Below are 26,465 nucleotides of genomic sequence, written 5' to 3'. Positions count from 1 at the left end.
TATCAAAATTGTGTGTTTAGTTCAATCGATAATGACTGAAGTGTTTACGGACTCACTCTCTTACCAACCTACCTACACCTACAGGCATTGCTCGATCACATAAGCTCATTGGATTAATGGGCAGGTGAGCAAAAACTATAAAGAGTACCTGGCCAAAAATTAACTTCACACTTTTAAAAAAAATTGTTGGAATAAATTATTGAAATATCAGCTGCTTTTTTGTATCCTGAACTCACCTGTGTTGCAAGACGAGTGAAAGGCAGTGCATAATCATAAATATTGCTTGATCGGGCACTATATTAGTCATATGAACAAAATGGAAATGTTGGAAAAAAAAAAGGTAATGAATATAGCAAGTGTTTTCTGAATCTAAATCGATGAGCAAAGGGATCGAAAGAGTTGCACAATTATAAGTGGAGAAGAAGATGAAGGAGGAAGAGATTTTGTTTCGATATAAATTGAAACTGACACACATCTCCTCACCTTACTCAACTGTATTGTACTGTTTGAAACCTTACTCAACGATATCATCCTGTTTGAAACCTTACTCAACGATATCATCCTGTTTGAAACCTTACTCAACGATATCATCCTGTTTGAAACCTTATTCAACTCTATCATCCTGTTTGAAACCTTATTCAACTCTATCATCCTGTTTGAAACCTTACTCAACTATATCATCCTGTTTGAAACCTTATTCAACTCTATCATCCTGTTTGAAACCTTATTAAACTCTATCATCCTGTTTGAAACCTTACTCAACTCTATCATCCTGTTTGAAACCTTATTCAACTCTATCATCCTGTTTGAAACATTCCTCAACTATATCATCCTGTTTGAAACCTTATTCAACGATATCATCCTGTTTGAAACCTTATTCAACTCTATCATCCTGTTTGAAACATTCCTCAACTCTATCATCCTGTTTGAAACATTCCTCAACTATATCATCCTGTTTGAAACCTTACTCAACTATATCATCCTGTTTGAAACCTTACTCAACTATATCATCCTGTTTGAAACCTTACTCAACTATATCATCCTGTTTGAAACCTTACTCAACTATATCATCCTGTTTGAAACCTTACTCAACTATATCATCCTGTTTGAAACCTTACTCAACTATATCATCCTGTTTGAAACCTTACTCAACTATATCATCCTGTTTGAAACATTCCTCAACTATATCATCCTGTTTGAAACCTTACTCAACTATATCATCCTGTTTGAAACATTCCTCAACTATATCATCCTGTTTGAAACCTTACTCCATGATATCATCCTGTTTGAAACCTTACTCAACTATATCATCCTGTTTGAAACCTTACTCAACTATATCATCCTGTTTGAAACCTTACTCAACTATATCATCCTGTTTGAAACCTTACTCAACTATATCATCCTGTTTGAAACCTTACTCAACTATATCATCCTGTTTGAAACATTCCTCAACTATATCATCCTGTTTGAAACCTTACTCAACTATATCATCCTGTTTGAAACATTCCTCAACTATATCATCCTGTTTGAAACCTTACTCCATGATATCATCCTGTTTGAAACCTTACTCAACTATATCATCCTGTTTGAAACCTTACTCAACTATATCATCCTGTTTGAAACCTTACTCAACTATATCATCCTGTTTGAAACCTTACTCAACTATATCATCCTGTTTGAAACCTTACTCAACTATATCATCCTGTTTGAAACCTTACTCAACTATATCATCCTGTTTGAAACATTCCTCAACTATATCATCCTGCTTGAAACCTTACTCAACTATATCATCCTGTTTGAAACATTCCTCAACTATATCATCCTGTTTGAAACCTTACTCCATGATATCATCCTGTTTGAAACCTTACTCAACTATACCATCCTGTTTGAAACATTCCTCAACTATATCATCCTGTTTGAAACCTTACTCCATGATATCATCCTGTTTGAAACCTTACTCAACTATATCATCCTGTTTGAAACCTTACTCAACTATACCATCCTGTTTGAAACATTCCTCAACTATACCATCCTGTTTGAAACATTCCTCAACTATATCATCCTGTTTGAAACCTTACTCCATGATATCATCCTGTTTGAAACCTTACTCAACTATACCATCCTGTTTGAAACATTCCTCAACTATATCATCCTGTTTGAAACCTTACTCCATGATATCATCCTGTTTGAAACCTTACTCAACTATATCATCCTGTTTGAAACCTTACTCAACTATATCATCCTGTTTGAAACCTTACTCAACTATATCATCCTGTTTGAAACCTTACTCAACTATATCATCCTGTTTGAAACCTTACTCAACTATATCATCCTGTTTGAAACCTTACTCAACTATATCATCCTGTTTGAAACCTTACTCAACTATATCATCCTGTTTGAAACCTTACTCAACTATATCATCCTGTTTGAAACCTTACTCAACTATATCATCCTGTTTGAAACCTTACTCAACTATATCATCCTGTTTGAAACCTTACTCAACTATATCATCCTGTTTGAAACCTTACTCAACTATATCATCCTGTTTGAAACATTCCTCAACTATATCATCCTGTTTGAAACATTCCTCAACTATATCATCCTGTTTGAAACATTCCTCAACTATATCATCCTGTTTGAAACCTTACTCAACTATATCATCCTGTTTGAAACATTCCTCAACTATATCATCCTGTTTGAAACATTCCTCAACTATATCATCCTGTTTGAAACCTTACTCCATGATATCATCCTGTTTGAAACCTTACTCAACTATATCATCCTGTTTGAAACCTTACTCAACTATATCATCCTGTTTGAAACCTTACTCAACTATATCATCCTGTTTGAAACATTCCTCAACTATACCATCCTGTTTGAAACCTTACTCCATGATATTATCCTGTTTGAAACCTTACTCAACTATATCATCCTGTTTGAAACCTTACTCCATGATATTATCCTGTTTGAAACCTTACTCAACTATATCATCCTGTTTGAAACCTTACTCAACTATATCATCCTGTTTGAAACCTTACTCAACTATATCATCCTGTTTGAAACCTTACTCAACTATATCATAGTGTTTGCAGATTGGGCTTGATTTTTGATGATGGTAGGTTTGGAAAACTGATAGATTAATTGGAACAAAAGTGTCCGTTTACTCACAAGTATACAAGTTTTAAAGGCCCATCTTTCTGGGATTGAGGAAGTGTGAATGGGAGCTTAATACAGCAGTTCCAATGATAACCATTGTTTTTACATAACAGCAGGAACCTTTTAGAAGGACACTGAAGGAGTACCCAAAATAAAAAAATAATAATACTTTGAAGAAATATGAAAATACATAAAAGTACACAGAAGGATCACACAAAATACAGCCACCATGATGAGAACAGCAACAATTACTACGTATGTTATGGAAGACTGCGTACAGTCCTGGTTCCACCAACCTCTTCGATGTGTGGGATTTCGATCAACTTTCTCCATACGATGGGCCTGTTTGAGGAGAACTGACTGGAGCTAAACAACTACTACATGTAATACATCCTCATTGAGATTTACACATGAACATGCACTATCTTTGTCAAGTACAGCATGCTGTCTTTTGAATAAACTCATCAGCGAAGGGTAGGCATGCCTCATAATTTAAATGCACCATTAAGCAGCAAATGCAACTTGATCAAATTACCCAGCGATTATACCACGTCAGGAGCGGCGTCTTACACGGGTGGACCCTTGATGATACGAGCAAGCAGGCAGAAAATTTGGAGTTCTAAGACAAATGACAGGTGGGAAAATTAGATGGAAAAAAAGAAAGAAAGAAAGAAAGAAAGAAAGAAAGAAAAAACCTTTTGTTTTATTCAGAGCAAACCAGACAAAATCCACCTATATTCAAGCAGCACACCCAAAGAAGAGGGGGGGGGGAGTGTGGGAGACATTTGTCATAGCTTTAGAAATTCCCAGAAACGAGCACAAGTGGTTCATTGTGCTCAATTTTTACAAATACAAATTGTAGACGATATACTGTTAAAATCATCATAACCATCATAAGACACATCCTCATGCTACAAAGCTCATTCATTCACTTGTAAAGATGTTTTGAACTCTGTTGCTCAATTGTCGTGATGATAATAATAATAATAATAATAATAATAATAATATTAATAAAATATTATAAGAATAAATAGCCTTTACTCTTGACAGAGCGATGGGGCATTCATGACATATCGAGAATGTTAAGGCTCGAACCAATCCTGGATGGATCATCACTCCGTCCATCCAAAGAGCAATAACAGCAAATATTTTAAGACAGCTTGGCCAAAATGGTTTTCAAACCACCTCATGCTGGATCACTTATGAAAAGTAAAGGGTAAAAAGGGAACCACACACAACCAGGTATTAATTTAATCCACTTATTAAAGTAGATAAACCTTGGAACACCCCAAAAAGACAAGTTTGAACACAGCTTTTTCTTGTACTTTACATAGATTTTCAATAACTGTAAAAACTAATTTTGCCTTCAAAATTCCTTCAAGAAGGTCTCAAGCATCATCAAGAGTTGTTTTTTTGTATTCAGATCATCTTCCATCTATTGTGGCTGTACTTTGGTAGATGGAGGCTGAAGCTTCAGAGCCGTTAAAACTGGTTGGAGTCCTGCATGAGGCAAGGATGGGTCTTGCCTCCTCACTCAGGTATATGTTGGGCATGAAGAATGCAGCAATGCGTTGCGCCAAGTGAAGCCTCGAGGAGATTTCCAGAATAAAGATCATGGTCGTGACGCCAAACAATAGGTAAACTGCAATGCACAGAGAACAGAGAAGTACATTACTCATCGTATCTGGGTAATAGATTGAACCTGTTTTGAGCAACAATCCTTATGTATAAACAAAATCCTTATATGTATAAACTCTCCCACGAGAACCACCTTTTCGTGCAAAACAGAAATTATCCGTTTTGGAATGCTTTTCTGTAATTTCTGGGGAAATTGCATTGGGAGGTTATTCCATGCATTCTGCAATGTTTCCCCATCAATCAGCTTTTGATTTTGGTATTTCATTTTCTTCCCATCAAAATAATCCAGGACAGCTTATATGATCTTTGAAGGGGCCAGTGTAAGAGTCGTAGAGTTCATGATTCTGCTTTTCTTTGTAAATAGGTTTTAACAATATTTGCAGTGTGGTTGGGGTCATCCAGCAGCAGAAATGAATCCACTAAACAGAGCCTCCAGCATGCTGCACAGTGGGCTGTAGACATATCATTATACCTCTCATCACTCCTCCTCCTGACACAAACTGCCGTCTCGTTCCAAATATTTTAAAACTTTGACTCGCCACTCCAAAGTATCTTTCCCCACTGATTAGCACCCCAACTCGGATGTTCATGGGCATATGTCAGCACCTTTGCTTTCTTAACTTTGCACAGAAAGGGCTTTTTGACAGCAACTCACCCATGGACGCCACTTTTTAGAAGAGACATTTTGACATTAGAGGAGTCCACTTGAAATCCCTGATGTCTGCGCCAGTTCAGCACTGAATTTTAGCTCAACTGGAACGTAGTTCCAGGGAGATTATGGGATGACGCATCGTCTATCCGTCCGTCCACAAATACTTTCAACTTCTCTGAAACTACACATATGATTTTGATGAAACGTTACCACAACGTTCATCACCGTGTATGCACCAAAGTTTGCTCATGGCATTTAAAAAAATAATAATTAATTGGTATTTACTTTCTTCTCCATTACATACTTTGTGGGTCATCCATGCCTACCATTGGTTCCCTGGCTATCGTTATCTTATCCAGCGCTACCAAGTGAGCCCCCAGGGGAATTGCCCCATGTTTATATCTCCGCTGATGAGGTCACCAGAGGAATTGTTTTTGGGTTGTCTGTTCGTATGTACGTCCATGCTAATTTTCTCTGCAACTGTTTATACGATTGACAGAAAATTGACGCTATAGGTGTGACTAAACATGTAGACTATTTCAATGATAATTATGATGTCACAGGTCACATGGTGTAGCAGCCATGTTGGAAAAAAAGAAGGGAAAAAATTTTGGACCTCTATCTCTGAAACTGCTCCATGGGAAAAAATTAAACTTGGTACATTTGACGGACTCCCCCATGAGAAACAAGTGATTTTTGTTGTTGTTGACGTCATAGGTGGCTTCGGTATTACATCATAATTGCACACGTCAAATGCTTTATCCAATCGGAATGAAAATTGAGGGCCATCTCGTGCTAAGTTGTATGGGGTGGGGGAGGGTTGGGGGAAAATGATGTCACCGGTCACATGGCTTGGCAGCCATATTGTTTTTAACTTAAAAACCTTCAAAAATCTTCTCCAAAATGGCTGAACAGATTGAATCGAAACCTTAAAGGTATGATCGCTTATTCATGAGTAACAAAAACTTCTCCACCTATGACACATGGTTTGGCAGCTTTGATTTTTTTTGAAGAATAAAAATCTTCTCCAAAACAGCTTGACAGATCGAGAGGAAACTTCACCCATGTTTCCCAAGCCTTGTGGATACCAGGGTGTTCACAAATCATGAATAGGTCACAAGGTCTGACAGCCATGTTGGAATGAATGAAAATCTTTCTCTTGAACTGTTTCATCAAATCAGCATTAAACGTCACAGTTATGATCTTGTAGTCATGGGGAATGTATACATATATATACATATATATATATATACATATATATATATATATATATATATATATATATATATATACATATACATATACATATACATATTTTCAATCTGAATGGACACCTGATCTGGCAGCCAGAATTATTTAATACTAGTACGGGCCCATAGGTGCGTAAACAATGACTGGATTGGGGCATTATTTCAATTAGATCGGACCAACCGTATCATAAATGGCCATAACTTGGGAAACACCTGGGAAACATATTCAGGTCTCCAGCATCAATTGTGACGTCATATCAAATGAAGAGGTATTGTGATGCCCCTCCCCCTCTCTCTCGCCCCCTCTTGAATTGTGACGCCCTCTCTCTCACCCTGAGTCTCACCCCCCCTCCTCTCTCGCCCCTCTCTCTCGCCCTTCTCCCTCGCCCCCACTCTCATCCCCCCCTCTCCCGTCCCCCCTCTCTCGCAGATATTGGTCGACAGATAAAAGGCCATAACTTGGAAACCGCTCATCCGATTAATATCAAACCTCGAAAAGGCACATCCACGGGTCCCCAGCAATATTCCTGGCAAGTTTCAATCAGATCAGACCATCAATCGTGCAAAAAAAAATAATAATAAATACATAAATAAACATTAATTGTTACGTCATTCGTGACGTCATAGCACCGTGTCTTGTCATTGGTCGACAGATAAATGGCCGTAACTTGGGAACTGCTTATCCGATTAATATCAAACCTTGAAAAGGCACATCAGCGGGTCCCCAGAAATATTCCTGGCAAGTTTCAATCAGATCGGACTGGTGGTCGTCCGGTTATTAATAATTTGGGAAAAAAAGTTGGCATGATAAGGTGAGAAGGTAGAACGACACCTTCAGATGCCATATATACACCTTTTCAACACTGAAAAAGCAGTAAAATGGCCGTAACTTGGGAACCGCTTGTCCGATCGATATCAACCCTCAAAAAGGCACATCTGCGGGTCCCCGGCAATATTCCTGGCAAGTTTCAATGAGATCGGACCGGCGGTCGTCGAGAAACGGCGGTCGCAGACAGACAGATAGACAGACAGACACACAGAGATTGCTGGAATTATAGATAGATTTTGAATCTGGGTTCAGGAATTTAAATCAAAGTTGGTACAAGTATGTATCATGATGTGGTAATGTTGGTGGAAGCATATCTGGCGACGTCGCGACGTCAAAGTTTAATTTTTTTCTATTCCTTAATGAACTTATCTTGATGTATTTCTCATTTGTTGTTTTCTGAGTTTGTTTGGCCTTCCAATCATCTTTAAATCTTTAACTTCTCCAGTCTCATTATGCTTCTGTAATGTACTACATCTGGAAATACCTGTTTTGTAGGATATTTATCTCTGGGAATTGCCTTCTCAGTGTAAAACTATTATTTTGAGTCTCGGGAAGTTTTATATCTTTTGAATGGCATGGGTTTTATTACCTGAAAGACAGAAATGTCAAATTAGTGAAAAAACAAAAAGTGGCCTAAGACTTTGGCACAACACTGTATATTCTGCAAACGAGTAGCATAGTCGAAACAATCCCACGAAGCATTGCAAGAAATTAACTCGAATTGGAAGTTGTCCGAGACTCAAATGGCAACAGTGTCATTCTTGTAACAAACAAATCGAATGCTAATGCAACAACGCAAAACTGAGGCAAGAATTTGGAATTTAGCAATCATTAACCCAGAAACCCAGGGCCCAATCTTCTTCCCAACCCCACAAACACCCCCTCCCCCCAACCAAAAAAAAGTGCAAACATATGGGGTAGTCAGCTTGCTGAATGAGCTCTTCAAAAACCAGTAAACTATGATGCAACATCCTGTCCATGACAAAATAACAGTCACAGGACAGACATTTGTCAAATTTTTTCCCTCAAAAATCAACTGCAAACATGAAATGACAAGCACATCAACTACAACACTGTGTAAAAACAATCATTGATCACAAATTCTAACTAGAGGGGGAGCACTCGGTAGAGTGCAAAACCTCCGCCGCCAATACTGCTAGGTCACTCAAGTGAACCTGATATCCTATTCATTCAATTTGACGTCAACAGTGCTCACAGAGTTATAGTTTGCAACTTTCCCTTTTGCTTTTAACTTTTACATACTCAATTCATTCGTCATAACTAGATTCCTTGAGACAAATTGATTTTACGTGGGTATATCCACCTGAAGTTCAAAAATCAGCCGCAATTATAATTTTGGCATGTTTTTGTTGGAAATCACTGAAAACATGTAGAAATGCAAAAAAAAAATAAATCGAAATTTTGTTGAAAAAAAAAGTTGCAAAAATTTTTTTTCTCTAACAATTTTTTTTTTTTTGGGGGGGGGGGGGGGTTGGAAATCACTTAAAACATGTAAAAATGCAAAAAAAAAAAAATCAAATATTTTTACAAATTGGCCGCCATAGCGGCCATATTGAATTTTGGACAAAGTCCAAAATCTAATGGCATGATCCTTGGACCATACCGAATCCCCCACCAAGTTTCATCGAAATCCGTCAAGGAGTTTTTCTGTAATACTGTTCACAAACAAACCAACAAGCAGTCATAGACTGGTACTTACCAAATCGTCAACTTGACCTCTGACCTTGTCTAATAAAAGCTGTCTCTTGAGAAGGTAGCGACGCAAACCAGAAGTTTCTACGATGATTCTGTATCAAGCCATCAAAAATCGTAACGTCGACCGAAGCAAAAATCTCCATTTCTCCACGCAATTATATTATACCTTAACGTAACTCAACGACGCGTCTGCTCAAGCGCACTGCATCATGGGACGACCCGTGACGCGTCGAGTGAAATATTTTTTATACAATCTTAAAACGTCTTCAAAACATCCGATTTTTACCAGAATTTCGACAACCGAGTTTTAAGCGTCCTAAGCGATCGCAAAAACCGAAGACAAAATTAAAATCGAAGTTAAAACGAACTCGTAACGTCGAGCGAAGCAAAAATACTCCATTTCTCCACGTGAATTTACGGAATTATGTTTGACCTCACTGTGACCTTGACCTTTGACCGATTTTGACCAAAATCTAATCAGCGCTAGCCATCACCCTCCTGAATCACGTGGTGTAATTTGACATTGGTAGCTTCTTCCGTTCTCGAGTTATCATTTTTTGGATGTTTGACCTCACTGTGACCTTGACCTTTGACCGATTTTGACCAAAATCTAATCAGCGCTAGCCATCACCCTCCTGAATCACGTGGTGTAATTTGACATTGGTAGCTTCTTCCATTCTCGAGTTCTGTACCAAACCATCAAAAATCGAATGTTTGACCTCACCGTGACCTTGACCTTTGACCGATTTTGACCAAAATCTAATCAGCACTTGCCATCACCCTCCTGAATCACGTGGTGTAATTTGACATTGGTAGCTTCTTCTGTTCTCGAGTTATCGTGCCTACAAAAACAAACAAACAAACAAACAGAAACGGAAGTGATCAATATACTTACGAAATCTTTAGATTTCGTAAGTCACATACAAACAAACAGAAAGGGGTGAAAACAGTAACCCCCATCCATCTTCGATGGCGGAGGTTAATGAACAAGTAGATGGCCCAAATCTGATACTAATGTGTACAGTGTATACAATTGTTGGATCTCTTAAACTGACATCAAACCAAATAAGTGCAAAGAGCAGTGGGTAATGTTCTCAACTCCAAGCGGTTTCTGGGTTTTAACCGACTGACCCCAAAAATAATGTCAAGCCAACTATCACATCTTGAATCATGTGAAAATTCAAGATCCCTTGATAAGGACAAATTAATAGGCCTTTGGAGCAACCTACATGTAATCGTTATTTACAGTTTTTGCTCCAATTGGCACTCGTGTCGTATGCCAAAAAGATTTCCCTTTACTCTCGATATCCTTTTCTTTCCCTCTCCTTCTTGCCAGTCCACCAAAACCAATAACTTCAGCAAATTGTGTGTGCAGGCACGTACATGCTGGGCCTAAAAAACATTCCAGTACAATCCTGAAAATGATGACAGAACAAAACGACACTTTTCACAGCCATCATCTTAGCAACTAATAATGAGAGATTTATATGTGGTCCCAAATGATTATAAAAACAACCATAGCCAAACCTTAGTCTGCCAGAGGAAGAAATAAAATAAGGGGCACAATATCGACAATGAGCAATCATTGCAGAACAATCAATTTCAATTGTTACAAATGATGATCTGCTTACTGCTTATGGAGATCATATATAGACCATGGAAGTGATGACCGATGTCCTGCCCAGGCACATAATCCCCGAGGCCGATGGTGGTGAGCGAGACAAAGCAGAAGTAAATTGCGCTTGTAAAGTCCCAATTGCTTTCAAGTGCAGAGAAAGCAACTGCAGGAATGAAGAGAAAAGCAATTCCCGCGAGGCAGATGAGAACCAGTGCGTGGAGGCAAGGGATCGTGCGTTGCGCCTCTGCACCTTGTCCTACGTGATGTGAATATCGGCAGGTGAATAACAGTACAAGTCGCTGCACAATGGCAGAGACCAATAGCAGAGTTAGAGGGATGCCCAGCACCACATACACAATGCACAAGACTTTTCCTTCGCTCGAAACTGGCACAGTGTACCCATAACCTGAGGTGGGGGGGGGTGGGTGGGGAAATCCTATAATTAAAGAAGCTCTGATTTTTGATATTGATGAACAGGAGAAAGCATTTTTTTTTTCAATGTTTTAATACTGCTACATTTTTTTTGGGGGGGAGGGGGGGGAGGGGGGGAGGTTAGATATTACCATAGAACAGATAGGAATGTTTAGTGTAGCATGGTCTGTGTGCGAGTAGATAGCCATCTCGATGTCTTAGAATGGAAACATCAGCTTAAGCATTGTCTTGTTTGTGTGTACACCATAAAGGGGAGTGGTGGTGGTAAAAATTAGTCGAGATTATGGTTTAGGAAATCGTGTAAAACCTCTGCTGGGGGGCGCCACACAAAAGATGTGGGGGGGGCAGAGCGGTGGATCGCCCCCCCCACCCAAGGGGCAGAGAATAGTCAAGAAAAAAAGGAGAGGAAAGGGCCAAAATCGGCAGTTGGGGGAGAGAGAATGTTCGAGGCAGTTGGAGAGACAGAATTCGAGAAGAGTTGAGAGAGCGAGCGTTGGGAACTGCTGAAGGAAAAGTTGGTCTGAGGAGAAGGTGGAGAAGTCTTGGAATGTGATTGGGAGTTGTTGGCGTGTGCGAGGGTGAGAGGAGAGCCTTCTTTGAGGGGGTCATCCTGTCTGCCTGCTTCTGGCTCTGTTCGTCGCCCAGGTCCTGTGTGTGACCCTCCTGCAATTGGACGCCTCATCGTTCATCATCTGGCCGTCCCACTGCCAAAAAAAATGAGCCCCCCCCCGGTTTTTGTCCCCTCCCCAACTGTGAATGAGTCCGGAGTGTGGCGCCCAGTTCTTTAGATTTATTATACCCATTTGTACAAATTTATTTATTTATTTATTATCGACTTGGTATTTTCCTTTTCTTCCCCACCACAACCCGCCGTCGTCTCCTCCGTCATGATTAAATCCTCCCTGGTTCTATTTATTATTGACTGTGGTTCGGGAAATAAACCCCTTGGGATAAAAGCTTAAGTTTCTTCATGTCTCTCCTAACGATCCACGTGCGTGCCGCTGCCATCCATTTGGAAAGCCTCATTTGAGCCGCTCGGGACATCGCAGGACTTCAAACTCCCGCCACGACGAGCTCGACGTCAGTCGAGCCGTCGATGCTACAATACTCATTGAGAAGTTGGCATACATATGTACATATTATGTATCTGTTTGGGGTGTTACAGATGAAACACCATCATTCCACACATTTATAAACAATTAACCACCAATGATAAACATTAAACTGGTACAAGTATACAGAGGAAAATCGAAATTTTTGTTGAATTCAAGATGTTAAAGTATGACCACCATTGTGTGACCATGGGATGTATACATATGCACATCATCCACAACTTTTCCCAAGGTGTCTCGTCTAATCCAGCATGTCTGCACGTGCAATCCCTGATCACCGTTTTCAGGTTAATCGTGGAGCCATCTTGTTGACTTGCTCCTTGAGGAACCTTCTGGAGAATAAATCACACAGATCAAGATCTGGACTTATTGTTCTCGGGCCATTCTTCATTGCACGGCCTGCGAGCCACTAGTGGCCTAAAGTGCGGCCGATAATACACAAATGTGAAAAAAAACCCCATCATCATCCGCCATAAATGCCATCAAATTGACCTAATGGTTTCAAATGAGTGTTGCAATACGAAGCATAAAAGTAACATAACTACATCAAGATATGGTTGCAGTGTACAAACAATTACGCTTGCAGCCCAGTTAACCACAACGAGGAGGAGTATGTTCAAGTGGGGCCTAATAGCAGCCATTATGGAGTCCTACAGGCGGTGGCAGCTCTCACACTGATGTCTTGTTGGCAAAAGTGCCCCCCCCCCCTCAAACAATTGTGAAGATTACTGTTCCAGGGAATAACTTCCCCTTTGGTTGGGTGAAATGGAAATCAATGGGTAGCCTTGTTCCAATGTGTCTGGTAATCACAACCACCACAGGAAAACTAACAGCCCACGGCTTCTCCAGGAATAACTTGCTCGATGTTGGCCCGTAGAATGCCGATTCATTTTAGAGCTCTTTGTCCGAGAGAATTTTTTCACTTGAAAATTAAAAATAAATAAAATCCATAACAGCACTTGCTGTGTAAACAATCTACCGCCATCGTTTGTACTGTATACACACGCTCTGAGCCAATCAGCGCTGTTTATTCCGCCTTTGCTTTGCAGCAGGATGAGCATCCACCTACCACTGCCATGTACGAGTAGGAGCGACAGCAATTATTCTTTTTATTGATGTTAATACATATTTGATGTTTTTGTTAATACATATATATATATATAATTTTTTTTTTAAATACCATGTTTTCTATCTGTATTATTATTGGCACAATTACCGATACCCCAATGAAGCTCTCCTCTACCGCTCATGCATAAGAAATAATGCCGTCGGGAACACATCTCCATATAAATTCGAATAATGACACTTTTAGCTCATTTTTGATCAATGCTCTCTTTTCCAGGGACACATCCTGAGTGCTAAGGGAGTTATTACTGTAATTTCCTGCACGGCCTCAAGATAAACAATATCATTGGACAAAATTTCAGCATCGAACCATTTTCCATATTACAATCATAGAAAGTGCACATCCATCTTAAAACTGCTCTCCAATACTACCACTATGACCCCCAATTAATCCCACCTTGTTGTAGGATCAACCAAGGGGGTAGTTTGGCCCAAATCTTTCAAGAACTGGCTGGCGAGACCAGATGTTTGACTGGTACAAATTTTGGCAGGCATTTAGAATTTGTCCAGGGGGGCTAATGATATTTGTGTAGTCTTCACGAAGGACACCCGTAGGATCTAACATTCGCCAGCAAATCCTATCAAATGGGTCCACAGCTTAACATTCATCAGAGGGATGGTGTTATGTGATGCAGCATCCTGCCTGTGAAACACCAATCAGACAGTTGATACTTTTGGTTGGTAATATAACCGAGACGAGACAGCTCAAAGGTAAGTGCACTACCACTGCACCACCATGACAGATTTGAACCGCACAGAAATATACAGGACAAACGAGAGCAAAGTCGATGGCGTGTCATCACAAATCCCCACGCTTCCCAACTTAAGGCCCGGTCACACCTTGACGTTTTAGCCAACGTATGCCGATTTTTGAATTTTTTTTCTAAAACGCTGGCACACGTTGAATACGTTATGGGTAAGTTTTGATAACATTGAGAGCACGCTGAAAAACACTGCCATACGTCGTTGTACGCTGGCTTTAAACGTTGTACTTTTCGGTTGTCCTCAATTTTTTTCATGGTTGAAATTTCACGACGTATGCCGGCGTATGACTCACACGTTCCGCTACGCTGGCCGCAAGTTGTATGCACGGTCTGCGATCGTTGACAGACGTCAACACATGCTACTTGTAAGTTAATCATAAGTTAAGACACGCCAAGGTAATGTTTAGCGTACCCGAAACTTATTTCTAACCTATGATTAACGTGTTGTTGGCACGTTACGCGATTGTTGCCACACGTCGACAGACGTTACTTTTAAGTTACTCATAGGCGGAAAGACGTCGGTATAATGGATCGTCCTTGCGTCAGCGTCCACATCCACGGCCAGGACACTTATTTGCAGCATTCTTCAAACTTTTCTTCGGCATGACGAGGATGTTCACACTTCGATGTCGAGCTTGGCTATGATTCCAATTGTCCATCGGCAGCGTCTATTTAAAATAGTCGAGTTTGAGCGTTTTAACACGTTCAGAAGAAACGCTTCAAATTTCCAAACCCCAGCGTCAAAAAACAAAGGCGAGTGACAGCAATTTAAATCGTTCATTGTAAACAATGAAACTAGCTGAGTGGTACCGTTTAAAAGTCGTTGAGTGTAAAAAAAAATCCAATTGTTGAGCGCAAGCGTCTACTTTCAATAGTGGAGATGCAGCCATTTAAATCGTTCATTGTAAACAATGAAAATAGCTGAGTGGTTCCATTTAAAAGTCGTTGAGTGTAAAACAAATCCAATTGTTGAGCGCAAGTGTCTACTTTCAATAGTGGAGATGCAGCCATTTAAATCGGTGAGTTTATCATTTAAATCGTTAAACGCAAGGACGATCCATCATAACCCACACCCTCCCCCTCACACTCACCTACTACTGCCAACATGAACAAACTACGACTAATACTAATACTAATACTAATACTGATACTGATACTGTTACTGCTGACATGGACATCGACTCAAAAAGGACTCGAAAACACTGTTGGGTTCCCCTTTTATGAGCAGCATTTTTATATACCAATTCCCAAAACCGCTGGGAACACGTCTTTATATGGCAGTTGTCAGCTAGAAACACGTTCATTTTTTTTTTTTTGTCGACCAGAAGACGTCATTGGAATACGTCTACATACGTCGATGTGTGTTGGGACTACGTAAAGAATTGGTTCAAAGCACGTCAAACACAAGTTAGAAATAAGTTTCGCGTAAAAAAGACATTACCGCGACGTGTTTCGACTTATGAGTAGCTTATAAGTAGCCTTTGTGGACGTGTGTAAGCGTCCACATATCGTGTGTAAAACTTATCCCCATCGCATGCGGAACGTGTGTCATACGCCGAGTACGTCCAAAAATTTTGAACATGTTTAAAATTTCTTGACGTACTCTACTTACTACGACGTATGATAGCGTACTTTAGCGTTCTACTCACGTATACCAAACTTACTCAAACCGTATTTGACGTGCCCCCAACGTTTTAGACACATTTTTCTTAGGTCGGCATACGCTGGCAAGATCGCCAATGTGTGACCGCGATGTTGTCACTTCCATTTCTACGGCAGTTATGATTCGAATCGTTGTGCGTCAGCCTTTTAATAGGCTACGTCACGACATCGTCGGCGATGCGTGCAACGCGCTATGCCGAAGTTAGACTATCGTTGGGCATCGGTTGTGTAGGCCGACAACAGGTTCAGCATTCGTTGGTATAAGTTATCTATAACACAACGAAACGTTCTGTGTCCATTACTAATATGTTATGCATACGACCAACTCGTTATGAATACGTCCGAATCATTAAAAAAAAAAACATCAAAAGTTAAACGTCAGCCAGCGTTTTACATACATTTTAATACGTTGCCATCGCTGGCTAAATGTCAAGGTGTGACCGGGCCTTTAAGCAAAGTTTAAATATTGCAAAAAAAGTGCCACCAGGAATGTCCCAATATCAAATTTTGAGTAAAAAAAAAAAAAAACTAAATCCATTTTAACCCCTTGACCTTGAGTCCCCACCCCCTAAGGCATGAACCTGGGGGTCAAATCCAATAAATCATTACATATTGAATGCGTCTCCGAATGTTGATAGCATATACAAGATTTAATTTTAAAAAGTTTTAAAATGTGCCTGCAATTGCATTTTTTGGTATTTGGCCTTTTTACCCCAGCCCAAGGGGAAAAGAGAGGGGGGGCAATGATCCTGCATTTGCACCCTCTTGTCATGTGGTGATCACAACTACCTAGTTTGGTGGATTTCTGCGCAACCGTTTAGGAGTAGTTTGTAAGTCTGTCTGTCTGTCCATCCGTCTGGTCGGTCACACTGATGGACAGAGCAGATCTCAATATCCCCCAGTTGTTGTTTTTTTCAAAAAGCATGGAGACAACTACATATGCATATACATATGTGCATGGTGTTGGCTTAATGGTAAAGGTGGTGAGCTAGGGATCCTAGGATCAGGTCAGGTCAGGTATGGGAGCATGTGCCAGAACAGCGCGTCCTAGAAATCCTAGGATCCTGAGTTCAAATCCCGCTCTGATGTTGAATTAATACCAGGCGGGGTTGACTCTGCCTGTCATCCTTCTGAGGTCGGCAAAATGAGTGCCAGCTTGCTGGAATCCTGTGTCAGAGTGGTGACCCATCCAGGATTGTGCCCAATAACCAAGGAGACTGCTTCGGCAGCACCAACGCTCTGCACAGAGTATGTTCCTAATGGATGGATGGATGTCCATATCCATATCCATATACAGTGCACTGTTTTATGATCGAGGTGAATCGTCCAGGATTGTAACCCAAGCCCCAGATACTGCTTCAGCAGCACCAACACCAATGATCTGTATAAAGCATATGGTTCATGGTCTGATCTACATTGCAGGATAGGGTAATTTGGAGGCATTTGTGCATTTCTATGATGTTTCGAACTGGGCCATGATGCAGCAATTATCAAATTACAAAAGTAATAATGTAATTTTAATCTGGGTTTACAGCGTTAATTAATTTTTGTATCGCATAAATCACAGCATCATTAATTACTAGTACGTGCCTGTAAAAAAAAAAAAAATCAATAAATATTCAAACCGCGAGCAACAAACAACAACCACACAGGCCGTTTCTTCGCTCTCGCGTGCCCTACGTGCGTGGCCCGGAAGTTCGCATATTATTCGCAGTTACGATTATTCACTATTTAGTTTTAATACCCAATTATTCAATTAGTGCCAACGTATTTTGCCTTTTCGCAATGTCGTGGGAAGGAAAAACAAAAAGAGAAGAGAAGAGAGAGAGAAAAAAATTTACTTCCTGGTTCGGAGCATACCAGCACTCTGTGTTACCGAAATTTATGCACCGTCTAATATGAAAACGATCATAACTTGGGGCATTGTGTTTATCTATAAATGCACATAAGAAATAGAGAAATTATTAGAATACACGAAGTCATCACTCTCTGGAAGTCCGTACGTTGTAACCCGTAATGGGGAACGCGGCTGAGCTTCCCTTCCCCATCGGCCACGCCCACGCAACAACGTGTCTTGTCATTGGTTTGGTAAATAAATGGCCATAACTTGGGAATCACTTGTCCGATTAATATCAAACCTTGAAAAGGCACATCCTCAGGTCCCCAGTAATATATCTGGCAAGTTTCAATTAGATCGGACCCGTGGTTGTTGAGAAACAGCGGTCACACACACACACACACACACACACACACACACACACACACACACACACACACACACACACACACACACACACACACACACACACACACACACACACACACACAGCTGGAATTATAGATAGATATGCTGGAGGTGGGGGGGGGGAGTGGGGTGGGGTGGGGAGGAGGCACCACACAGGTAAAACCCAAAATCAAGCATTCATTTTGCCAATCATTCAAAAAAAAAAAAAAGCACAAAATGATAACATGTCAACAATATTCCAATACGTGACAAACTGGACATCTCTCACTTTTTTTTTCTCATCTCCAAACAAAAGGCTGTATATATTGAAAATCCAAAAAGGGAAAAGGAGAGTGAGAGAGGGGGATATAAACCCAAGATGAGAAAATGAAAGGAAAAGGATAAGAGCGGCAAAAAAATGACGGTGGAGGAGTTGGAGGAGACGTTAAAAAAAAATGATAAGGAAAGAGACGAGAAGAAAATGGGGTGAAGGGAACAAAAATATTTATAGAAAGGAAAGCGGGGTGGGAGGACATCAAATATTCTCCCATGCGGAAAAAAAATTATATAGATTGTAGATGAACCTAAAGTATCGTGACAGAAGTCACACTAAGTCCCACACCTGACATCAATGTGACGGCCACCATGTTTCAATCCAGATCCTGGTGTGACGGACGTTGCATCTGGATAATTCCGAGAGGATGGCGTGGTTTTAAAAGACCACCATCGCCAGTCGTCCGAGAACTCCCCACTGGGTCCCACACCTAATATCATGTTACCATACAAAGAAGACCACAAATGAGCGAGTACCATGCCGACGATTACATAACCATTCTTAACGAGTAGGCCGGGCGGGACCACGAGTTAGGTAACCATTTCTAACACTGACCAAGCCCGATTAACCCCTGAGTTATCCTATGCCGGAATCAGAACTGACAGAATAAATCAGAACAGTATCTTAAAGAAAGGGGGTCCGGTTGCATAGAGCATTCTTAAGAAAAAATTTGAGGATTCACTGATATATTTCCTCAAGTTTCCCCTAAAGGAGATCCTTCATTTGAAGATCATTCCATCGTCGAATATTCCTGAAACTCAGGGAGCACCCCACACCCCCGTCCTTAAAAGAGAACCCAAACGCAATTTGTGCTTTGTGAAAACCATTCAAAATCATTACTCATGGTCTAATTTGAAGGGGAAAAAAAAAATTAGAAAACTTTTTGCTTGTTGTGTCAAAACAAGCTCAAATGAGCTAAGATCCTTGTCCTCTTAATTATAACGTCATAAAAACGAATATGACGTCATTGTGATGTATCAGGTTTGCGATAAATTATGTGCTAATGCCCGCCTTGATTCCCGCAAACAAAATTCAAACGGCTTGCCTAGTTTCGGAGATAATGGTATAGGCAATTTCCATTAGCGGCGATATTATGACGTCAACTTTTTTTTTCTGGGAAGAATTTCCAAAATCGGAGATGGTTACTGCCTGCGCGTGGGCTTTCTGCATATACATGGCAAGTTTCACGAAGATCCGATGAAAACTCTCGGTTGTGAAACAAAAAATAGGAATGACGTCATAAAAATTGATATGATGTCATAGTGATGTATCATATGTGCGGTGATTCATCTCTGCTAATGCCCTGTTCGATTCCCACAAACAGAATTCAAAAAACTTGCCGAGTTTCGGAGATAATTTTTTAGGCGATTGCCGTTAGCGGAGATATTTTGACGTCATAACTTTTTTTTATAGGAGGAATTTTCAAAATCGGAGATGGTTACTGTCTGCGCAGGGAATTTTTACATATATACGCCAAGTTTCAGGAAGTTTTGATGAAAACTGTAGGCTGTGAAACAAAAAAAAGTCTACAAGAACAACAACGTGAGTAAGACTGAGAGATCCTCCACGAGGATCTAAAAAGCACTAAAGTGTCGATTTTAGATTTCGCCAGTGATGTCACATCTTGAAGCCATATTGATCTGAATGGCGGCTTACATCGAGAAATAACGCATATCGAACTCGGATTTCGATACTGATTCCACCGTCATTTGCAACACTGAAGATTCTCAGTTTGTTGAAACTGATAATTGGGATTTTGAAGAAATTATTGCAGACAAAATTTGTGATGGAAACGTTTTAGGGGGGATTGTGGCGCCGAATCGTTTTGAGCCTTGTGCGAGCGATTCAGACGAATAAGGCAGAAGTGTTTGTGTAGATGAAAACGCTGGTCACATGATCACTACAGATTGCTAGGTTTTGTTTTTCCATTCAATTCATGCCTTACAAGGGAGTGGTTTTTTATTAATTGATAAGTCAGTTACATTGCTCGAGCAGACATACTCGTTTTCCATACTCCTTTGGTGATGTTCCAGTGATATAGAGCCAATCAAATTTTCCGAGAAATTTGCCGGAGAAGCGGGAAACTGGTGATTTTCCCAGAAAAAAACCCCAAAATAGTAACAAATGCCTCGGTCCTGTCAAATTCATGGCTTTATTACCCAGAATTATGTGTATTCATATCAAGGTACTCATGTAATATCATTAATGATCAAGTTTCAAGCGTTTCCCGAGATTCGGATTCTCTTTCCTGTCATTCGCAGTGACTTGTTGCACATTCTGAAAGTGTTCTTCAGACCTAGCTGCACCGAGACAGTCCGTTCCGAGTTTTATTAGACGTTCAGCCGCATCATTAGTTACATTGAGTGCTTTGGTTTTAGATTTTGAATCCACATAGGCTGGAAGTGTTGCCCACTTACTCACTTCATACGTTAAGAATGAATCGTCCAGTTCAAGTTCTCGGAACACAAACCAGGAATCAACTGAGACAAAGTCAGATAGGCTAGATGTCAAGTGAATGTCCTTGGGGAAGTGAGGCTTTCCGAAGTCTGTACCAAAGCGCCCAATAGGCAATAGTCCAAGTTCCTCTCTATCATGCTTGACAGAGATGATTCGGTCAGCCAGTCGACGCTTCTCTGCACTTGGAACATCCTCACTGAATAAGGCTAAGGGCACAAAATTTGTTGGCTCTATATCACTGGAACATCACCAAAGGAGCAGTACATCGATATGTCAGAATTATTTCACCACCAAATACAAGTTTTGACACTATACAGTGAAAAATAACACTTATTCTGAAAGATGCGCAGGAGCTGCGTGCCTGAACTTTGACCCCGATGTGGACCCCCAAGATGATGACCGAAAATTCTGAGAAAAAAAAGAGAAATGTTTTTTCATGTATCCGAACACATCTGTCCTATCGCCGTTATGTTTTTCAAACTTTCGCAAAAAAAAGGGGGCGTTTGATGCACCCTATGCAGCACCTGTGTCAAATAACGAGTACCTCCTCGAAGGACCGTGTGTCAAACATGGAAGTACGACAAGGAGCAAACTTGCCTCATGTAAAAGCATGACTCGCCAACTCTCAGCTTCACCTGGCCGGCCCAACTAAGCTGAGAAGTAACAAGTTGTTTGCATGGAGCAGCAGTTTTTTTTGGCAAACATTAAAAAAAAAGAAAAAGTTTAACACTATTATCAGCAATGGCATCACAAACATGCAAGTCATAATCATCATCATCATCATCATCATCATCATCATCATCATCATCATCTGGCATCTCTAATCTTTCCTTTCAGAGTAGGAAAGATATCTGCTGGTTACAAAGTGCAAGGGGTAAAATTTTAAGCCTAATTAAACCAAACAAAATAAACACAGATACATCTCAGACTTTAATTACCATTTACTTACCCACAGTTGTTAGAAGAGTGCTGACAAAAAGCAATGATGAGGGAAAACTCCAGAGCAGATCAGTGGTGGTGTTTTTTAAAGCTGAAACAGCAAACCTCTTGCCAGATAACACACGATCCACAAACTCTTTCAGACTGGCACCATCAACACATTCATGCTCCTGGAGGAAGTCGTCCCATAACTTCTGCAAGTCTTTTTGGTATTGGATTTCCCCTGGTTGTTCCAACACCAAAAATAGCCAGGCCCCAAATGCTAGGTAGGCTGCATATGTAATTAGTAAACCAGTTATAGCACACCCGGGCCATAGATGCATGCTCGGTCTTCAAGCGATGGAGGACACAAGTGTCCTTAGTCTGCTCCTTGTAATTTCAAGATCTTCTTCCAATCAACCAGAAGCAGAATAAACTTTAGTGACAGGATGACACCAATTGATTCATCCAAAAAAAAAAGTGGTAATTACTCCGAAAGAAAACTTCTACTTCTTTAAGTCTCCTTTATCCATTAGCGGCCCGTACTCTTTACAGTCCTCCGGGGTACATCTCAGCAATTTGAGAAACGTTTCTCTGCCAGAAACAACCCTGGACAGTCTCCACCCTGAGCCAGCTGTTTTGCATTTCCTTCCTTCCAACAATATTTTCTCGGAGTGGTCTGAACCGAAAGTTTCTGACGGCTCTCTGAAAAACAAAATAATGTTTGATCATCATCCGGGTCTCAGGGTAGAACATGAACACACACTTGATAAATAAATTTCCTTGGTCATTACTGAGATTAGTGGTTGCTCTTCATACTCGAAGAAGGTTTCTTCAGTTAACATGAAACATTTGAGCCAAACATGTGAGGTCAATTTGTTGGCAGTGCAGGACCTGCTCCACAAGTTGCAGGAACCACTCTCTCGGACAGCAAGCAGTGTAGCCTGGTGTCAAGGAACCTCCAAGAAGACCAGACCATTTGCTACTCACAGTTCCAAGCAGCAATTTAATTTATTCAAGTTGTCGGAATGCCGGAGATAACTTGCATAGATATATGGTGAAAGGACAATGTGGGATCTTTAAGTCCCCAAGCCAGGGCTGGCAGACGGGTCCTGCTGTTTAACGTCCGTCTGATGGACGATGCGCACACATCGATGAATCACCCTGCCTGTGACCACCAGGAAGGCAGTTTATAGCTGGGTTGAGATTCAAACCAAGGCTACACAGCTGAAAGCTATCCCACTAGCACACCGTAATGTATCCAAAGTTAATATTTAAATGTTAAAGAAGAGGATTAAATAATAACCGGGAAGGGCACTCAGTAGAGCGCATACCTCCACCACATAATGCCTGATCCACGAGAACATATCGGGCCCAGCCTGGTGTTGGCTCAGTGGTTAGGGTGGCAGCTTGGGATCCTAGGGTCCTGAGTTCGGGCCCCGTTGGCTGCTGAATTAATACACCAGGGGATTGACTCAGCCCGTCATCCTTCCGAGGTCGGCGAAATAAGTACCAGTTCCAATGTGTGTACTGGTGGAAGGGCACTGCATCAGTGACACAGTCACGCTTCAAGAAATGATAGCTGCCATATGACCACCACCACCATATCGGGCCTAATATGTTTGTGAAATTCCATGCTATATCATTTTGGACCCGAGCTCCTAATGGTGAAGAATCACTTAAAAAATTAATAATTCCTATATTGAGATCCGGATTCGGATCTTCACCAAAATCGAATCAATTCATCCTTGTGACACACCCAACCTGTCCACCGAGTTTCATCCAAATCCGTCCAAACGTTTTTGAGATATTGTGCTATATATCGGTTCGCCCTACCTCTCAATGGTGAAGAATCACTTAAAAAATTAAATAATTCCTATATCGAGATCCGGATTCGGATCTTCACCAAAATCGAATCAATTCGTCCTTGTGACACACCCAACATGGCCACCAAGTTTCATCCAAATCCGTCCAAACATTTTTGAGATATTGTGCTATATATCGGTTCGCCCTGTCTCAATGGTGAAGAATCACTTAAAAAATTAAATAATTCCTATATCGAGATCCGGATTCGGATCTTCACCAAAATCGAATCAATTCGTCCTTGTGACACACCCAACCTGTCCACCGAGTTTCATCCAGATCCGTCTCCAACCCTTTGAGATATCGTGTCCACAAACAGACAGAAAGGGGGAGAAAACATAACCTCGTTCACCCTCGGTGGAGGAGGTAATAACACTTCACTTGCCGACATTTCAGAGTTACCAAACGAACGTTGCCTGCTAACTGGGTTACTGGACAAGCATCGTCCAGCCAAAAGGAGGGTAACACATGCCACCGATGAACCCACTCTAACATCCCACGCACGATCAGGCTCACAAACGTCAACAAACACTAAGAACTCTCCGAAACATGCGAACAATTAGCTCCGACCTTGTCTCACCTGAAGTTCCAACCGAATGTTCTCTCCAAGTTCCCGGGGGGGTGGGGGGGGGGGCGTGGACTGAACTCATAAGCCACGCCCACACAGCTGCGTTGTGGCCGCGATGACGTAGTTTGATCATCATTTACATTATTACTCCCAGAAACATTTAAATTAACCAAGCCGTTTTATTAATTTATTCTGATAAAGCACGTCGGCACCGCCGTGTTATCGGTGTGAGTCGGGAACCGAACTGTCGGTAAGTGTGCGAAAGGTGTGCGAAAGGTGTGCGAAAGGTGTGCGAAAGGTGTGCGACACACTAATATTACGGAATCACATCCCATCAACGACTATGATCGTCCAGCTCGAATGAGGATTGGAGACATGATTAAGGTAATTAATTATTTAATTATTTAAAATACCTTACACTCTCACAGTATCTTGAGAACAAATGCATTAAGGATTATATATATATATATATATATATATATATATATATATATATATATATATATATATGTTAATATATTTATTTGTATTTTAGTAAACTCGTGCGTGGCCGTACGTGCGAAAAAACCCAAAAACATCAAAGAAGAATTGTGACGTCAATTGTGACGTCATAGCACCCTGTCCCATCATTGGTTTGGTAAATAAATGGCCATAACTTGGGAACCACTTCTCCGATTAATATCAAACCTTGAAAAGGCACATCCACAGGGCCCCAGCAATATACCTGGCAAGTTTCAATTATATCGGACCAGTGGTTGTCGAGAAACAGCGGTCACAGACAGACAGACAAACACACAGAGATTGCTGGAATTATAGATAGACGAGTGCGTGCCCGTACGTGCAAAAACAATTTTTTTAAAAAAAAATTGTGACGTCAATAGTGATGTCATAGCATCGTGACGTCATAGCACTAATGCCTGCCAGTACATTCGTGCCCGTACGTGCGTGCCCGTACGTGCGTGGCCGTACGTGCAAAAAAAAAAAACTGGATTGAGCCATTGTTTCAATTGTATCAGACCAACCGTATCATAAATGGCCATAACTTGGGAAACACTTGGGAAACAGCTGAAACGGATGAAGAAGAACGATATCAAACCTTGAAAAGGCACATACTCAGGTCCCCAGCGTCAATTGTGACATCATATCAAAATAAAAAAAGGGAAGCATTGTGACGTCATTCGTGATGTCATAGCACCGTGTCCCGTCATTGGTTGACAGATAAATGGCCGTAACTTGGGAACCGCTTGTCCAATTAATATCAAACCTTGAAAAGGCACATACTCAGGTCCCCAGCAATATATCTGGCAAGTTTCAATTAGATCGGACCAGTGGTTGTCGGGAAACAGCGGTCGCAGACAAACACACACACATAACAGACAGACACACAGAGATTGCTGGAATTATAGATAGATGTATATTAATATATATTATAATATATAGTTGAGAAAACAAGCGATCGAGGTGTGCTACATGGAATCTAGTAGATTCAAACAAAACATCAAACTGCAGTAGTTCTAAAATTCGTTCATGGGGGAAGGGGGTGAAGAAAAAGTTGGAAGTACAGTAGGTAATGCAAATTATCCAATCAGCAAACCGAAAAAGAGTATTTATGTATGAAAGGTAAATAAACTTTCCCACTCGCCTTCTCATAAGATCAACGTTAACGATCCAATTGGAGGATCACCTCGATCCAATTCGATCCAGCAATGATCTTTGCACACGAATAGCTAATTGGGTTTTAAGTATAATGAGATGCCAACGAGGACTCTTTGTGACGTCACAAATGTCATTGTGAAATGGATGGTTTGTGTTTTTTTTCATTTCGCGTGCACACGTCGAATGCCTGGAATTTTGCACCGATTTCTCAGACGAATTAGGTTATCCGTTTGCAGCAGTGTGGAGGGACGGAGGGACAGCTGGTGTTGGTACTGGTATCACAGTACCTCCATTGGTTTATTTAGCTTGTTCCAAACCGAAGGCTCCACCGGGTAGTCTTGTTTGTGTAGTGCAAACCCAGGATAGTTTGAGATTGCTTGTTCATGTTTATCCTCCTCATGCTGTTTGCTGCATGTTATGCTGCCGAGGCAGTTTCGCGGTTAAACGTTACAATCATGGATGAGGTCACCGCTGCGTGTACAGAATACCCC

The 26,465-nt window shown here is 40.8% G+C and overlaps 1 protein-coding gene across 4 annotated transcripts; it reads right to left on the bottom strand.

The window, feature by feature from the left end:
- Positions 1 to 3,839: 3,839 nt before the first annotated feature.
- On the bottom strand, positions 3,840 to 24,371 carry LOC147032125 (potassium channel subfamily K member 1-like). Of its 4 annotated transcripts, none has more exons than XM_085869463.1 (4): positions 24,331 to 24,371; positions 21,919 to 22,592; positions 10,873 to 11,265; positions 3,840 to 4,798 (listed from the first exon to the last, which is right to left on the bottom strand). In XM_085869463.1, the coding sequence occupies exons 2-4, from the start codon at positions 22,229 to 22,231 to the stop codon at positions 4,581 to 4,583; spliced, it is 924 nt and encodes a 307-aa protein (XP_085725589.1). In that variant the 5' UTR covers positions 22,232 to 22,592; positions 24,331 to 24,371; the 3' UTR covers positions 3,840 to 4,580. The 4 variants fall into 4 exon arrangements, with proteins under 4 accessions (XP_085725589.1, XP_085725592.1, XP_085725590.1 ...); XM_085869466.1 differs by having other exon boundaries at positions 10,873 to 11,115; XM_085869464.1 differs by having other exon boundaries at positions 24,321 to 24,346.
- Between the last annotated feature and the right edge of the window lie 2,094 nt (positions 24,372 to 26,465).

Source organism: Eptatretus burgeri, chromosome 2, assembly GCF_056783735.1.
Source record: "Eptatretus burgeri isolate ZD-2024b chromosome 2, Ebu_testis_v1, whole genome shotgun sequence".
In the NCBI taxonomy this organism is placed as follows: Eukaryota; Metazoa; Chordata; class Myxini; order Myxiniformes; family Myxinidae; genus Eptatretus; species Eptatretus burgeri.
Note: the sequence above shows the minus strand (reverse complement) of the source record. Positions and strands in the feature narration are given on the sequence as shown.

Coding starts and splice junctions, on each gene's coding strand:
- LOC147032125 (XM_085869463.1), bottom strand. CDS start 22,231: ATGCATCTATGGCCCGGGTGTGCTATAACTGGTTTACTAATTACATAT. Junction 11,266..21,918: donor CACTCTTCTAACAACTGTGG/GTAAGTAAATGG, acceptor CCCCCACCTCAG/GTTATGGGTACACTGTGCCA. Junction 4,799..10,872: donor ATATATGATCTCCATAAGCA/GTAAGCAGATCA, acceptor TGTGCATTGCAG/TTTACCTATTGTTTGGCGTC.